We start from the raw sequence: 17,961 nt of genomic DNA on the forward strand, positions 1-17,961 counted from the left end.
TAAGGTGCTTTTGAGCCAAATTAGGGATTTCTTATCCATGCAGTAATTTAAATGTAGTTTTACATTCAAAATATAATAATTATTATAGTCCTTTAGAATACAATAATTAGAATGAAATACAATATAATTGTCAGTTCTTCTAGTATTAAATCATTTGAAATTATTTTTGAAAGAACTGAATACTTTCCAATGAAAAATGTAACTTCATATATTTATTGTCTCGGCTGCTATATTACGTATAATTATAACGAAAATTGTAACAAGAAGGCAGATAGGTTTCAAATGTAGAATGAGGTACAGCTATCCTGTAATAGGCCCTGAGGACCCGTAGGGTTGTGAGACGTCGAGGACCCCCAGGAATTTTCCTGGTATTCATTTCTGTTAGAGACTGAGTCGACCCCAGGGCCATAGTGGGGCTGGATGGATTAGATAAATTGATAAAATCCAGTAACCTCATCGGGAATCGAACCCGCAGCCTTCAGGCTTGTAGCATAGTGCCTCAATCAACTACGCTGCCGCGTGCCCCAGGTTTCAAAATATATTAAATTACTCGTATTTAAGCAACATTAATAATAAAGATTAAAGCTAAAATAACATTTAAAGTTTCACAGAGACATTACGGGAAGAAAATTAAGAAATAAAAAATTCTTTTTAGATCTATAATGGGTTTCTTTTGCTGAGGAGAATTATTGGACCGAAGAGAAATGAAGTGTCAGGAGGTTAGAGAAAACTGCCTAATGAGGAGCTTCATAACTTGTACTTTTCACCAGACATAATTAGAATGATCAAGTAAAGGAGGATGAGATGGACAGGGCATGTAGCACACACTGAGGAGAAGAAGTAAACACATAGGATTTTGATGGGAAATCCAGAAGGAAATACCTAGATGTTAGGGTGGATAATATTAAGATGGGTCTTAGAAAGAGTGGATGGGGTGGTATGGCTTGGATTCTCCTTGCTCAGGATAGGGGCCAGTGTGAACACTGTAATGAAACTTCGGGTTCCCTTAAATGTCGGGGAAATTCTTGAGTAGATGAGCAACTGGCGGCCTCTCAAGATGACCTCAGCTCCGTGGAGTAAGTTCATTTATATAAGCTGCTGTAAAACAGAATAAGAAATGAAAGTGTAAGGAGAGAGCTGGGAACTATCTCATTGAATTTACATTCTGGAGGAAACAGAAAAATGGAAGGAACATCTCCAAAGAATGGATAAACCAATATCCCTAAAGAAGCTGAGACAAATATAATGTTTGTGGGCATTATCCATCGTCCGGTCTTTATCTAAAAACATCGCCTTGCATGTTTTTCAAAACACAACGTTTCGGAGGCTGAATTCTGTCTCCGTCTTCAAGGAAAACCTACTCAGTTGGGTCCAATCGAGACAGCCAGTTCCTATCTGAGGACCAGCTCTATCGATTGGGCCCAACTGAGTAGGTTTTACCTGAAGACGGAGACAGAATCCAGTCTCCGAAACACTGTGTTTTGAAAAAGAAGCAGGACTTTTTTTTAGATAAATACAGGATGATGGATAATGCCCACAAATGCCACTAATGTACCATCGTCACAGAATTTTAGAAACTACACCTTACAAATTACATGCCAAAGGAGTTGTGGAACGTCGAATGAAGATATGGAGAGATTCATAAGGAAATCCCTGGAATGAAGAAGCAGGGAAACGTATATATATATATATATACATTTTTTTTAACATCCACAACGAAATGTTGCTGGTCACAGTAGCCGCACGGTCTGAAGCATGAATTGTCTTCGCTTGCTCGGACGCTAGGATATGGATTCGAATCCCACTTAGGGCATAGATGTTTGGTGTTTGCATGTGTTTATTCTGTATCTGTGTTGTCCTTTGTTTAGGAAGCGGCCTTGCGATGGGCTGATCACTCATCTAAGGAGTCCTACCGTGTGTGAAAAATGATTACGGAACTGAATAAGAGGACTGGGCCCTGAATGGGCTCGAAGAGCCAGTAAATATATATCGAAATGTTGGGGTTTTCACGAGGACGGGCTTGAGTACATCTACGTTACACAGTACAATGCTCACAAGGCATTCGATATTTCTATCAGATGCAATTATTAAACCCTTGAAACAAAGCGGGTTATTAACCGGGAAATTAAGAATCATGTTCAGTCATCAGTGATAATAAGTTTTACTTACTAACACATATTCACAATCATTCAACGTTTGACTAGGTAAATGAACTTCAGAATTTTCAAGTTAAATATTAATCCATATTATCTTCGAAGATAAGAGCAACCGAATTCCTCACTTTTAAGAATAATAATTATCTACTGAGGCATATTCATAATCATTCAAGGTTTAGGTGCATGAAGTACGAGTGAACGAACTTTACAGGGTCACTACTTAAAGTGTTGTCATTTGCGAATATAAAAGCACACGCAATAAGTTGGCCTAAGCGGTAGGTACGATATTAGAGAGAGTTCAAGACGTTCTGGCCTCTGGACCGATAAGCTGACACAGCAAGACCGGTCACAGGGAAAGGGTGCGACAGCTCAGTAGCTCATTCGATATTTTACAGATTACCGGAAGTCACACGCCTGCTATTTCCTATTCATAATCCACATTAATATCAAATTATTTCATCAGTCATACGGATACTATCTGCAAGAGAAGGAGGTGCTAAATATATTAGCCATATTCGTTCGTATATTTGGAAAAATGTTTTCCTGTTTTTTCAAAATGAAATTCAAGCGGTTTAGTGAGATTCTGCTACCGAATCCGTTCTTAATTTTGTGTCTGTTGTACAATCCAGTCTTCGGTTCTGCTACAAGATACCAAAAGAATTCCTCGAATGTCGGTGATATTCTCCTGAATATCTTCGGGGGACCTTTTGCTGTTGTGTCGTCGCAGGATGAAGCGTCTTCTGCTTGTCAAGAACATAGCAAGCTGTACCTGCAGGCTCTGGCCAACATGACACCTTGGGCTATCAACAGTAAGTTATTGTTTTCGTTCTCTGAAATGCACGTAAGTTTACAGTCAGTTAAGGAACCAGTCAACTATCTACCTGGTACAGGGTCATATCCCTACAGGGCCCTTCTATGTAGTAATAACTATTTCAGTCTTAACAGTAACCCAATTCACCGGATGTGTAAGTTACTTCCTCGAAAACACGTGAACGTGAGGTTTCCAAATTGGGTCAGTGTGACGATTATTGTGTTCCGTAAACTAACGCTGCGTAGTCCGGTAGTCCATCGTTTCGGAAGAACGCAATGCCTTCACCTTTTGTGTTGCTTGCCTATTTAACTTTTCGAATCTGAGGATGGAGCCAGTATGTTCCTCCGAAACTTCGGTGAATTTCCACCGCACTACATTATGTTACATTTCGGAAGATATTGCTATTCAGATATTTTTTATTGGCAAAATATTTGGCTACTTAAAATATCAGCTGAACATGAAACTATAATTTTGTTATTAGCTCCGTAATATTCTATCAAGCCCGTTTCATTCAGACAAATATTTAATAAAACATCCCAAAAATTCAACTCAGATGCTTCTGGTTTTCGGTACGATATTTTTTTTTTAATTCGCTTAGAAGGGGGTGGAGTCCAACTGGTTCCACTCGGCACGGCGGCCACTGATTGGCCTATACTAGCCTTCCCCGGGTTATTATGATGATGGAGAATTTTGTGGAATGAAGATTGGCAGGGGAAACCGAAGTACTCGGAGAAAACCCGCCCCAGCGCCACTTTGTCCACCACAAATCCCACTTCACCAGACCCGGGCGGTACGATGCAAACTGTACAGAACTGAATATTTCAAAGCACTTGAAGCATGACGTTTATCGCTCACTTCCTTCCCCGCTTATGAACAGGTACTTGGCACGAAGACAATTGCTTGCTCACATTTATAAATATTTCACCTTCAACTAAAACCTTCACAAAAACAAGACCGGTTCAGCGCTGTTACGTAATTTTATGTTATGGTGTCCTTGTATCTCTGAGTGTACAGAGCCCAATGGTTGGATGGTTGGTGAGTAATGGGTTGGAAAGGATGGAAGAATTTGATCTTGGTCTGGTGGAGCTACTGTCCTGAAACTTGCCCGAACTCACTCATTCATAGTGCTGAGCCCTACTTGAGAAGCCGCCAATTGTACAGCTACTCAAGAACTTCCCAGAATTTTATGGAAACCGGAAGTTCATTACCGTGTTCATAAGAGTCCTCCACTGGTCTCTATCCTGAGCCAGATAAATCAAATCCATCCCATTATATCTCTCTGAGATCCATTTTAATATTATCCACCGACCTACACCTTTGTCTTCCTAGTGGTCTCTTTCCATCTGGATTTCCCACCAATATTCATATATGCATTCCTCTTCTCTCCATTCGTGCTACATGCCCTGCCCATCTCATCCTTCTTGACTTGATCATTCTAATTATACTTGGAGAATCGTACAAGTTGATACTTGCCCGAAGGAAGAGAGAATCCACGAAAACCCGTTGTCGGTGTCCAATCCAATCCAAGACTTGAATCGAGCACTACATAATCCTTGACTGGCACTGCTGCGCTAACCCGCTCGGTCTGCCTGTCGTGTAAAGAGCCGAGTGAATGCCATGAAACTCAGCGTGAGGCTCTTGCAACATGAGATGCGCGGACGATGTATTTTTTAAATAATCCACAAACACTACGAGATTACTCTTGGCCATGTAAGAATTCTGCGATGTTTTACGAAAGGAAAATCTCTAAATAAAACTGAACTTGGCATATAAGTTTCCGTGTAGGAATAAGTAAAAGACAAATCATGGCTTCATAAGGTAAGATTTGAGGGTTTCACGGCGGTGACTATGAAGAATGCCGTCTTCTGGGAAGTGACGTCTTATATATATTGTGTTAACCGACGTTTCGGAGGAAAATATCGCCTCCATCTTCAGGGTATAAGAAATCCACGAGCGATGAACCAGCGTGAGTAGGTGTCTGTTGCCATGCTCCGTCTATTTCACGCTCTTGGTGAGCTCCCACTCAGCTGAGGACGCCCTGTATTCTGTCTTCTTATTGGGATGTGTGCTAAGTTGTTCTTCTGAATTCGTATGTCTCCATTTGCAGAACTTGATATCTCCACTGTGATCTCGATTTTAGAATTTTATAATTAGGTTTAAATTGTTTGGTTCTTCACTAATTTTAGAATTTCTCACTTGGCCCCTCCATATGTGGCCTGCTAGACTCCTTAAATTTTCACTTATGCAATTTCAATTTTTGTTTCCCGTTCCTGGAGCAGTATATGCACTAAACAACGTAGCTATAAAATATAATATGAAGATTTCAGTACATATGACAACTAAAAATGAATGTGAGAAGTGAACGAATTATAAATGTACATATAATTTGACAAGTAAATAGTTTTAATTACTTAGAATGTGGAATTACGGCAAGAAACAAAAGAGATCTCGTAATAAAAATGAATATATTTAAGAACATAGGCAGTACAGTAAGAAGAATATCGAATAAAAATAAAAAAAATGAAAGAGATACAAATTTATAAGAAGACATGGCGGTAACTGTATTTACATACGGATCCGAAATTTGGACTATTATGAATCTTTGACAAGAAATTCAGAACTAATGTCATCGTGGTTGAAGAGCCCTAAATGCCTCACCTGTAAAATGTTAGGAAGTACGAGTAATGAACTCGCTTGCGTCGAAGGAAGAATAACGTTATATACGTGGCCTAAATTTCGGCTGCTCCGAAACTGATGTAATTTTTCTTATTGCTAGTGGGATAGGACTGAGTCCCTTGTACTGCGGCCACTTCTGGCCTATTGTACCTGCCCCTGATGATAGGTGAGGGTGATTGTGGAGCAATTGGTGGAATGAAGATTGACAGGGGAAACCGAAGTACTTGGAGAAAACCTGTCCCAGCGCCACTTTGTCCACCACAAATCCCACTTGACCAGACCCGGGATCGAACCCGGGCCGCAGCTGCGGGAAGCCAGCGACTAACCGCTTGAGCTATGGCGCGGCCAAACTGAGGTTAACGGCAGTAATAGCAAATGGGCACATACCAATAATCTTTTGGCATGAAAACTTTTTATTTAGAATCTAAGGTTCTCACAGCGTGTGAAACTTCACCGGACTACACGACATCACATGCCAGGAAATAGAACTACTTTGTAAACATCCTTTTTCATTTCATTAATGCTGACTTATGAAGTGAATGCGTACAATTTTCTGGGTTCCATTTCCGTGCAATTCGCAGGTAGCTTAACCTTTCGGAGGAATATATAATCTCCATTTTCATGGTCGAATAGTACGCCGAACAAGAAATCAGCAAAACTATCTTTCACATTTCCGACTGCTTCTGCGTGTTTCCTGTTTGGTCTATTCTACGACCATGACGGAGGGGACGGTATGTTCCTCCGAAACGTCAGGTTTTCTCCGAGCTACACGGTGTTATAACTCGGACGGCAGCCGCAGCCATGGGGATCCTAAATCAAAGTTATGAACTCGTTTATAAACACACGAGAACATGGGGCAAGGAAGCCCAAAAAATTTTGGAATCCTTGGATTTGAGGGTCCATTAGCGGTGACTTCGAAGAGCTCTGATTTGTGCGGTATAACGCTCAGTATAAATCACTGAGTAGACAGGAGTTAGAACCTGGCAGCACCGAAGCGTGTGTGGTGTTGGAACTGGACTGCAACGAACGGTGCTTTGGTCTCTTCAACTCCCCATACAATGAGACACAGCTCTGTGACTACTAACTAACTAACTAACTAACTAACTAACTGACTGACTGACTGACTAATTAACTCCATGGAGCTGCGTTCTCCTTGAGAAGCCGCCACTCATTCAGCTACTCAAGAATTGTTCAAAATTTTATGGAAACCGAAGGTTCATTATCGTGTTCACAAGAGCCCTCCACTGGTCCCTATCCTGAGCCAGACCAACCCAGTTCATACCGCCCCATCCTAGCTCTTTAAGATATCTTTTAGTATTATCGTTCCTTATACGTCCGAATATTTTTAGTGATCTCTTTCCTTTTGGCTTTCTCACCAAAATCCTATATGCATACCTCTTCTTCCCATGTACGCTACATGCCCTGTCCATTGCATCCTTATTGTCCTATCATTCTTATTATATTTGGCGATAAGTACAAGTTATGAAGCTCATCATTATGCACTACTCTCAAATCTTGTACCATTTCATTCCTATTCGATCCAAATATTCTCCTCAGCACCCTGTTCTCAAATGGGTTTCTCCCTTAAGATCTGAGTCCAAATTTCCCATCCGTACGAAACCACGGGCAAAATTATTTAACATCAGTCACTTAAATTGGAAGAAACTGTGAGTGCTCATGTCTATTAACAGCAAATAAATAAATTCCATCGCTTTGACACAAGCCCCGACGTCGTGTACACTTACCACTGCATAAACTGACAATCCTCTTGTCAACAAGACAATCTGCAACGACATCTAAACCCACGAACTTCAGTACATTGATATCACCTACATAAGCAACTGTTATCAGATCGAGAGGTCAACCTGATACCATTTTTCAGCGACTCGAACAGGAGTTGCACATTTATCGAGTCTCTGTTTTCATGCGAGAATTCAGGATTGTGCTCTCTGAAGTGCATTGCTTACGTCTTAGGGACAAAGCAACCCCATACATCCCACATTATAATGGTCATTAAGAACCACGCATTTGCTGTCGTTGATGAAGAGTCACAAATTCCAAAAAACTGGCAAACAATTCAACAAAAACCGATGGTACACTGCACCTGTTAATCTGTTAGGTAAGACAACTGGTGCTAAGTGATAATCACCTAAGATGCCTACCCAGACATAAACTCGCTCGTCTCAACAGGCATTGGTTTCTGGATAATTATCGACCGGGACATTTTGCTTATTTCAATGCGTACTATAACTCCCTAAGCCTGTAACCATTTTTGAACACTGTGTATAAAACTCAGCGGGAGGCGTAAAGGAATTAATACTTCACGTAACAAGATAGAGATGGAGCAACTAACAAAATATATATTTAATAATGTATATGCAGCAGCAATATTAGCGCTCTTAAAAGGCGGGATGTCGGTCACGGTAGCCGAGCGGTCTAAGACATGTACTGTCTTTGCTCGCTTGGCAACCGGGATCGTGGGTTCGAATCCCATTCTGGGCATGGATGTTTAGTTTGTGTGTGTGCGTTTTTCTGTGTTTGTATACAGGTAGAGGCCTTGCGACGAGCTGATCACCCGCCCAAGGAGTCCTACTGAATGTGTAAGATCTAGAAAAACCGAAGTGAACGAAGAAGTTCATGGAGGTAGGCCTAGGCCCACTGGGGCTGTAGTGCCAAGGAAAAATAAATTATTAAATAGTGCGGTCATATCAAAATTAAGAGCCAAAATGGATATCGGTATGGATTAATGAGGACTACAAGTTAACGTACATTAATAACACAGGGAAGTAACGCACCAGCAAAACCGAAACAGTCAGTAATCGCGCCGTCAGAAGAAGAGGCTGAACATTGATACACCTCAGTAATTTTCGGGATCCTAAGGTAGGAGAAAACGAGGATTGGTGAACACATGTCACGTCATCCGAAAGAGGTGGACAAACATCAGAAGGGAAGCTGGCTGGCTGGGCTGAGAAGTCGGGAAACCGAATATATCGGTAAGAAAGGCTCAGACTGCTCGCTTGTTCGTGACGTATCTTATAATTTATATTCATGAAGTGTGCTATAACTCGACAATTCATCGCTACCCTAACCCAGTAATTTCGGAACTGTGATTTCTTCCTTAGATTACACTACTACACACAGATCTATGAGTGAATATGGCAGAACCGTTATGCGTATATTTTCTAATCTTATTCTGAACGCAGACTAAGGAACAGAGGAGGGGCGAACCGCATACATCTGCATTTGATGTAGAATTTACCTCTATACTTTAGACAAGCCTTACTCATTGACAACTTCTGGGTTCTCAAAGAAAATATACGGTACGATCCGTGATCTAGGTGTCTGGAGAACAAAATTAAAAGGACACGCGTTTTCGGGGTTCTACCCTAGAGCTGCCATTAATTCGATAATAAGTACGTCGGGTCTAGCTTTCCCGCTCAGAAAAATCTGCTCTGCAATTAATAAAATTATTTTTGTTGTACGTAGCACTTACTTACATGTAACACCTTTAGGTTCTATTACTCAGGCACGAGCCACTTTCATTCCCCTCGAATGTAATTCTTATAGTGCAGATCGTGTACTGAGAACTGCGTTGCCTTGACAAAACGGCCTAACTGTCTTCGGAATTCCACATATATGAAATCGCAGTGCACTATTTATAGTTATTCTAATACGTAATAAACTTATCTCACAATAAATGATAGTGGAAATACGACACGCCATGAACTACGTAAACTTCACGTTTTTCATTAGTTCCCTCATAACAGCTGCTTCAAGAACTGCGCATTTCACACGCTTCATGTAGGATGATACTTTTATATAAAAAAAGGTCAGATTATTCAATTTTATATTAAGCTGAGGACCTTTTCTCACATGAGGCTAGCGGTGCTCTTACTCGGAGTACTGAAAATTCAGATTTCTAAAATCATCCAGACTTCGTTTCAAGAGGTCTGACATTGTATAGAAGATCATCAACGCCGTCCAGTCTAGCTGATAAATGTTTTTTTTTCTTTCTTTAATAATTCATCCTTTACATGTTTCGGTAGGAGCGACCATCTTCAGAAGGACACATCAATACATGCGGGAACTACTATTGCAATGTCACTGGTCACTACCAGTATATACGGACACCATTACTTCATGAATATAAAATATTAGCCTTTAACAATCACAGCGATGTGCATGAATACATTAAAACGTTTATACATCGCTACAACTAGTATATTTACAAGTGTGGTTTAAAAACTTTGTTAAAATTTAGAACCAATCCTTTATACTGCCACTCTTTAAAGGGAGTTGAGTGTCTACCGCGTCATGGTTCTGTTATTTGATGAGTAGGACTCTTTGGTGTCGTCCTGTTGTTCGGGCCGCGCTGTGTTGCTATACTGTATTGATAGGTCCTGAAGATGGTCGATCCGACCGAAACATATAAAAGATGAATTATTAAAGAAAGAAAAAACATTTATCAGCCAGACTGGACGGCGTTGATGATCTTTCATACTATTCCTAGTGTGACGGACGGCCGCGCCCTAGCTCAAGCGGTTAGTCGCTGGCTTCTCACCGCGGCCCGAGTTCGATCCCATGTCTGGTCAAGTGGGATTTGTGGTCGACAAAGTGGCGCTGGGGCACGTTTTCTCCGAGTACTTCGGTTTCCCCTGCCAATCTTCATTCCACCAATTGCTCCACAATCACCCTCACTATCATCTGGGGCTGGTACAATAGGCCAGAAGTGGCCGCAGTACAAGGGACTTAGTCCCAACCTACAAGCAAAAAAATAGTGTGACGGATCAGGAAGAACCAAGTCAAAATCTGTGACATTAGAATACACGTCGGTGATTTTCTCCTGGGTTTAATTTGCATACCACAAGTAGTTCAGATACTCACACAGATTGAGATTGAGGGGCTATGCTACAAGCCGGAAGGTCGCGGGTTCAAGTCCCGATGAGGTCATTGGATTTTTTCAGTTGACCTAATCCTTCCAGCCGCACTAGGCCCTGGGGTTTACTCGGCCTCTAACAGAAATGAGTACCAGGAATTAATTAAATACTTTTCCTGGGGAGTAAAGCGCGGTCGGCGCGTAAGGCTGACAATCTTACCGCCATCTATGAGCGGATTGTCTAGATAATGTGAGAGCCTCAACGTCTCACAACCCTATGGGCCTTCACGGCCTGGTACAGGGATAACTTTACTTACTTTTTCTATTTACTCACACAGATATCTATTTCTTCTTTTCTAAATAGAAAGATTAACCTACATGGCTGTTTTCATCTCGGAAATCAGACCATAACGACAGCCGATAGTGGCCTAGAAACCTTCGATTCCTGAAACAATATCTCCTCACATCTACGCCTTTATGTCTACAGACGTCCTTGATCTCATAACATACAAATGCATAAGATCTTAATCCAGATATAAACAGTAAAAAATTTGCATGTTGCAGCAACGTTGAAGGCCTTTGAACAGTGAACTTTAACTGTCTTACAATTTTTAAAATGTGCAATCAGTAAATATGTTTATCACTGCCACACGCTCCTAGAACATAACACATATGCATTTCAGGAAGAAATTTTCATGTCTCTGTCTCTCATATAATTCTACGAAGCATAGTCATGTCTCAATTTTGGCGCTCGGTACGAGGAAGTAGAGATCTATTGTGCCTTAGGAGGAAGTAAAGCAAAGGACCAGGTTTGATTTTTGGTCTGATTACGTTGCACCTGTAACGGACTATTTGGAAATGGGGCGGGTTTTCTCCCAGTAATAATTTTCCCCTGCAGACTTTCATCCCACACACTGCTCCGCATTCATAATCATCCTATCATCGACGTTATGTCGTCGCGATACTGAGAGCGTCGTTTAGTAACCAGCTTCAAAAAGAGCTAAAGTTAAATGTTGTCAGCTTTTACCTTTGATAAAAATGTGTACGGGTGAGTGGGGCATTTGGCTATGATAACAACAGTACAAATATTATGTTTATGGACATCATCCATTGTCCTATTTTTATCCCAAACACCGTTCTCTTTATATTTCAAAACACAACGTTTCGGAGACTGGATTCTGCCTCCGTCTTCAGGTAAAATCTCAGTTGGTCTTAATCGATACAGCTAGTCCCTATCTCCGATTCGTAGATACTTATTGGGCCCAATTGAGTACGTTTTACCTGAAGATGGAGACAGAATCCAGTCTCCGAAATGCTGTGTTTTGAAATTACAAACAGTACAGTGTTTTAGATAAAAATAAATAAGGCAGAAAGGTAAAGTTGTCCCTGTGCTTAACTAATTAAACACTACGTCATGAAGGCGCATAGGGGAGTGGATGTATATATCCATGTTCGCTTGACCTCGACACTAGCTGGGAGTGAATGGTAAGCTTCACGCCCCGGCAGCTTTATCCCCGGGGATACCCATTATTATAAGAGGTTGGGTGGACTCTAGAGTCGGTCTGGACGACATGGAGAAGTGAAAATTCTTGACCCTACCGGGATTCCAACTCCGAACTCTCAGTCGTCCAGCACGTATCCAATCGCTATACCGACTACACTTTTCCTGCTCGCTTTCTCTCCGATATGCTGGTATTAATCTAAAAGAATACACGGTGTCAACCCAGAGGAGCACAATTTGAATGTTCAAGGAGGACCTGACATCTTTATATTTGGCTGCATGGTTAGTTTGTTGGTTAGCCTGATGTTCTGACATCTGTTCCTCAGTGTACGATGCATCCACCAAAATTCCGTCAGGCCTGGTGACTGGCAACGTCCAGCAACTCGGTAACTACGACCAGTGTCTCCGTATCGAGGTCCAGAACGGCGACGTACTGGCCTTCAGGGGACAGCAATGTCGGGCCACCATCCACTTCGAAGTCACTGGTGAGGACAGCGGCAACCGGACGAGAACTGACACTCGTCGGTCTCTGGATATGAAGGACCTCTTTTACGCCGCCTTGGAGGCAGCGGTAAGCGCTCTTAACTAAGGAAATGGCCACAAGCCTACTCCCTTTAAAACATGTTTGCGGCACGCTACCTTACAGAACAGAAGGCATGTGCTGAACAGGATCTCCAGTGCCATCTGGTTCCGGAAATGTAAGAGATCATGCTCAAGTTAAGGAAGATGAGGTGGGCATGGCATGTACCACGAATGGGGATAAGAGGAATGCAGATAGGATATTGGTGGGAAAGCCAGAAGGAAGGAGACCACTGGGAAGAACAAGGCGTAGGTAGGTGGACAATATTAAAATGGATCTCAGAGAGGTAGGATGGAATGCTATGGATTAGATTGTTCTGGTTCAGGATAGGGACAAGTGGAGGGCTCTTGTGAACACGGTAATGAACTTTCGGGTTCCATAAAATGCTGGGAAATTCTTGAGTAGCTGCAGATTTTGCTTCTCCTCAAGAAGTTCTCAGTTCCATGAGTAAGTAAGTATTTTCTTTTTATTGCTAGTGGGGTGGGACTAAGTCCCTTGTATTGCGGCCACTTCTGGCCTATTGTACCAGCTCCAGATGCTAGGTGAGGGTGACTGTCTAGCATTTTGAGGAATGAAGATTGGCAGGGGAAACCGAAGTACTCGGAGAAAACCTGCCCCCGCGCCATTTTGTCCACCACAAATCCCACTTGACCAGATCCGGGATCGAACCCGGGCCGCCGCGGTGGGAAGCCAGCGACTAACTTAAAACAGACGAATGCGCGTGCGCTATGCATCTACGAACTGTTTCAGGGCGTCTATGACTGGAAGGACACTAAGAGTGCCCCCTACGTTTGGGCTTTCTGTGTGCCTTCAAGCTGCTCGACAACGGATGTACAGAGGGCCCTACAAAAATCACTGAGTCCCCTTACGGTTCCGGGTAGAGTAGAAGCGATGGTCAGCGTGACGTCCTCAGACTGCCACGTGGCTGATCCGACAGGCACTCAGCTCAGCGCCGCTGACTTAGGAATTTTGTAAGTCACGCGAGAACTGCTAGTCCCGAAATTATGTGTCTAGCGTACCTATATGTACCTCAGACAAGGAACTGTATCCTCTTTCAGGGTCCTGTTGGCCGTGGTTCTGGTATTCCTGATTGCCAGCACGAGTTACGACCTTATTGTCAGCAGGAAATACGCTGGGAAGAAGTCGAAAGGTGGGCCACTCTCCTGCAGGCACCTGGGTACACATTAGCGGGTAGCAGCTGTTCATTACTGTTGCAGCGACAGTAGCAGTAATGGTAGTAGTAGTAGCAGCAATAGTAATATTAATAGTAGTAGTAAGTAGTATTAGTCGTAAGAGTGACCGCGTCTGTGGTCTAGTAGTCAGAGTTCCTGGCTACAGATCCAGAGGTCTGGTTTCGATTCCCGGCGCTACCAGATTTTCCAAGTAGTAGGTCTGGAACGGGGTTCACTCAGCCTCCTGAGGATAACTGAGGAGCCACTTGAATGGAAAAGTAGAGGGCTCCGGTCTATAAAACAGAAATTAATGGCCGTGGGAATCCGTTGCGCTGACCACGCGACACACTCTATCCGCTGAAGTCGACATTAACTTCGCCGACAAGCGGCAGTCACTCGGCCGGTATAGTTCGCTTGCGGACTAAAGCCACGGAGTTTGTTTTTGTTTGTAGTAGCAAGAATAGTAGTAGTAGTAGTAGTAGCAATAGTAATATTAGTAATAGTAATACAATAGTGGTAGCAGTATAATGCACATCTGGAGAAACAAGAATATATCAGCTGTTCCCAGTGTTTCTCACTTCGCGGAGCACATGAACCCAATGCTGCTCTCTGCGAAACAGCTTGAAAACTGAATTGTGTGCCATCATTCGAACTAGGAATAAATATTAACAGCGGCAAGTCTGTCATTTTACGCTTCTATGGTAATGTTGGTATCAGAACAACAAACAACAACATTAATGATGACTATGATGATGATGATGATGATGGTGATAGTAATACCATTCAACGCTGATTTACGTATTTACGTGCAAGCTTAACAGCCGACAGGCCAATTACAAAATGAGCACGAGGAAAGAAAATGCTGCAGTTTCTGTCCCGTACGGGTAACAAGCTGTCCCATATTACTGTTCCAGGCGTCGCGCACTCTGTACTGGTCAGCTTCTCGCTGACGACTAATGGCAGGAACTTACTCAGCTGCTCCACTAGCTCTGACACCATGCCCTCACTCAACGGACTCCGGTTCATCTCCATCTTCTGGATTCTGCTGGGACACACCTACTATATGAAGTCTGTAAGCTCCAATATCAACAACATTGTTGTCAAGCACGTAAGTAACATTCGCAGGTCGAGGGTTGTTCCTTCAAAGAAAATTCTTTCCCGAATAGAGCTTCTTTCTTAACAAGTTCTTTACAAGATTGATACAGAATTGTGTGCTCCTTCGAACACACATCATCAATTTACCTCTCTTCCATACCCAACTGTTACAAGACACTGGTAACAACCACAGTCTCATGGTCTTTCTCCGTCACTCAATCCCAGTAACAATAATAAAAGGCTACTCTGTCCGGCTTTACCTTGGCGTAGTGCACATGCGTACTAAATCTAGGAACAGCAGAAGACAATTCGTGTTTTCTCCGTATCCCTCGAACTACCACGCAGTTATAAAGATCCTCTGTTTACAAAGAGAGGAAGTACGCAATGGGAGAAAGAAGCTGCTTCGGACTCGGGCTCACTGACGTTCCCAAGTCTGAAAACCACTCCACGGAAGTCCAAAACCATCATGCCAAGCTTGGCTGAAGGTAAACAAAATGAAAAGTTGTCCCTGTGCTTAACGAATTAAGCACTATGCCATGAAGGCTTATGGGGGAGTGAATATATAGATCCAACATTTTCTTGAACTCGGCACTAGGTGGAGGTGAGTGGTCAGCTTCATGCCCCAGCCGATTTACCCCCGGGGAAAGAGCCCCCCGTACACTTTGGAGTGGGTGGACCCCAGAGCCGGTCTAGACGAAATGGAGAAGGGAAAATTTGTGATCCTACCGGGACTCGAACTCCGACCTCTCGGGCGTCCAGCCCGTAACCAGTCGCTATACAGAGTACGCTATCCCGGCTCCGAGTTTCGCTGACAAAGGTAAAGTAAAAAAAATAAGTAAAGCTATCCCTGTACCAGGCCGTGAAGGCCCATAAGGTTGTGAGACGTTGAGGCTCCCACACTATCTACATAATCGGCTCAAAGATGGCGGTAATGTTGTCAGCCTTACGCGCCGGCCGCGCTTTACTCCCGAGGAAAATTATTTAATTAATTCTTGGTACTGATTTCTGTTAGAGGCTGAGTAAACCCCAGGGCCTAGTACGGCTGGAAGGATTAGGTCAACTGAAAAAATCCAGTGACTTCAGCGGGATATGAACCCGCGACCTCCTGGCTTGTAGCATAGCCCCTCAACCAACTACGTGTAAAATGTAAAGGAACAAACATTTTTACTCTATACAAATGTGTGTGATGATCAGAGACTCCCTCGTGTCCGCAGTTCGACCAGAGCCTCAGCATGATGCTCATAATGAATGGAACCCTGACGACGGACACTTTCTTCCTTCTGAGTGGAATCCTCCTCGCCTACGTATTCATGCGCGACAGGCAGAAGAAACAGCCCTTCAACCTGGCCACGTTCTACATTCACAGGTACCTCAGGTAAGGTTCGACGAGCTGTGCAAAGTGCCACAGATAAGTCGGATGTCCGCACTGCTCAATGAACTATGTCTTAAACTTCTCGGTTGCGTCTTCAACATATCATCATATCATCCTCATCAAGCTTAGATTCTGTTTCAAACCTAACATAGGCACAAAAATCTCTTTGAACATGCAGGACTTCTGTTCCATAATTTTTCCTATCCAAGATTTGACGTACCATCAAAAATTCTGAGGCAGCCTTATGTGAAAAAGACATAATTGAAACACACCCCAGTTTTTCGCGTTTTAGCCTGCATTCCCTTCTTAGGTAAAGAAAGTATACTTGTGAAATCAGCTTGTTGACCGTCTGTCTGTACGTTAGTTTGTCTCATTGTTTGAACTTTTGAACGAGTTGCTATGAGATTTCTATCTCTGGAAGCCACTCCCGACGCCTGTTTTTTAAGTTCCCACAATCACTGATAGTAATATGGCGGACGCGCGAACCTGTTACTTCGGACGTGTCGTTTAATATAGTTTCCTGATTCGTTGCGTAGTGATAGATCTTCGGAAAATGTGTGATGTCTGCAAAAGCATTATTTTCTAGCCTGTAAACAGCAACATGGTAAGAGTGCAAACTTCAGGAGTGGTGTACGTCAAATTTAAATTGGGCAGTAAAGTAATTTGTTCAAAAAAGTTAAAAGAATTTCAAGTAACGACAAAAACAATAATAGATGTGTAGATCTAGAAACCTGTGAAAAAGTGAAGTAAGTTGCATGAGTTATATTCCAAGTGCTTTGTTAGTTTCCTACAATTTTTAATACCAATACGAAAACTGTGTAAACTTCTGGGGTGGCAGCAATCCTGGTACCGTTTCAGAATAGATAGAATTGTGGTTTCATTATGTCACCCCAAAAAATATAACACGTGTTAACTATTTTACAACGAATGCCTGCTTCTATATAGGTCTACAGAGGAATATATTTAAATGAAACTCGGCCCATACATCTTCCCCAAAATTTTATGTCACTTTACGCTTTCGGCTACGGGTTTCTGAAAACTGATAAAGTAACACTTAAATATTAGATAAATTTAAGCGCATCGCCATAATAAATCACGCTATTTCATGAAATCACAAGGTTTCATTTCTGGGTTATGAAGGAACTTGACAGATTGTATCAAAGCAGAATGAAGAGAAATTTGGATTTGAGAGACGTACGGAGAAAATTACGGAAATTGACTGCATTTTCCCGCATAGTTTATTTGAAAGTTTCCCGTATAATTCTTAGAACAAGGGGCCACTATTTCCCTAAATAGCATTAGCGGGTTTATATTTGCATAGACAGAAACACCGTGTTCCTTGTGATGTATGAACTGAACTATTACATAGTACTACATACACTTTAATTTGTCGCCATAGCGCAAGCGGTTAGTCGCTGGCTTCCCACCGCGGTGGCCCGGGTTCGATCCTGGGTCTGGTCAAGTGGGATTTGTGGTGGACAAAGTGGCGCTGGGGCAGGTTTTCTCCGAGTATTTCGGTTTCCACTGCCAATCTTCATTCCACCAATTGCTCCACAATCACCCTCACCTATCATATGGGGCTGGTACAATAGGCCAGAAGTGGCCGCAGTACAAGGGACTTAGTTCCACCCCATTAGCAATAAAAAAATATTCTTCTGCAAGTTCCATATACGTAATAACACTATTATTATTATTATTATTATTATTATTATTATTATTATT

The 17,961-nt window shown here is 42.4% G+C and overlaps 1 protein-coding gene across 6 annotated transcripts in view; it reads left to right on the forward strand.

Annotated features, from left to right (window-relative positions):
- The first annotated feature begins 2,391 nt into the window (after positions 1 to 2,391).
- The window catches only part of LOC111871219 (nose resistant to fluoxetine protein 6), a 29,825-nt gene continuing 14,255 nt past the window's right edge, over positions 2,392 to 17,961 (forward strand). For 2 of the 6 annotated variants that reach the window (XM_023864151.2, XM_023864152.2), the window contains exons 1-6: positions 2,396 to 2,965; positions 12,347 to 12,591; positions 13,351 to 13,571; positions 13,659 to 13,750; positions 14,687 to 14,880; positions 16,082 to 16,242. In XM_023864151.2, coding sequence (XP_023719919.1) covers positions 2,692 to 2,965; positions 12,347 to 12,591; positions 13,351 to 13,571; positions 13,659 to 13,750; positions 14,687 to 14,880; positions 16,082 to 16,242 — 1,187 coding nt within the window. In that variant the 5' untranslated portion in view covers positions 2,396 to 2,691. Of the gene's footprint in view, positions 2,966 to 8,287; positions 8,637 to 12,346; positions 12,592 to 13,350; positions 13,572 to 13,658; positions 13,751 to 14,686; positions 14,881 to 16,081; positions 16,243 to 17,961 lie in introns of those variants that run through there. The other 4 variants (XM_023864156.2, XM_023864155.2, XM_023864150.2 and 1 more) reach the window with 4 other exon arrangements.

Source organism: Cryptotermes secundus, unplaced genomic scaffold (genome assembly GCF_002891405.2).
Source record: "Cryptotermes secundus unplaced genomic scaffold, Csec_1.0 scaffold573, whole genome shotgun sequence".
In the NCBI taxonomy this organism is placed as follows: domain Eukaryota; kingdom Metazoa; phylum Arthropoda; class Insecta; order Blattodea; family Kalotermitidae; genus Cryptotermes; species Cryptotermes secundus.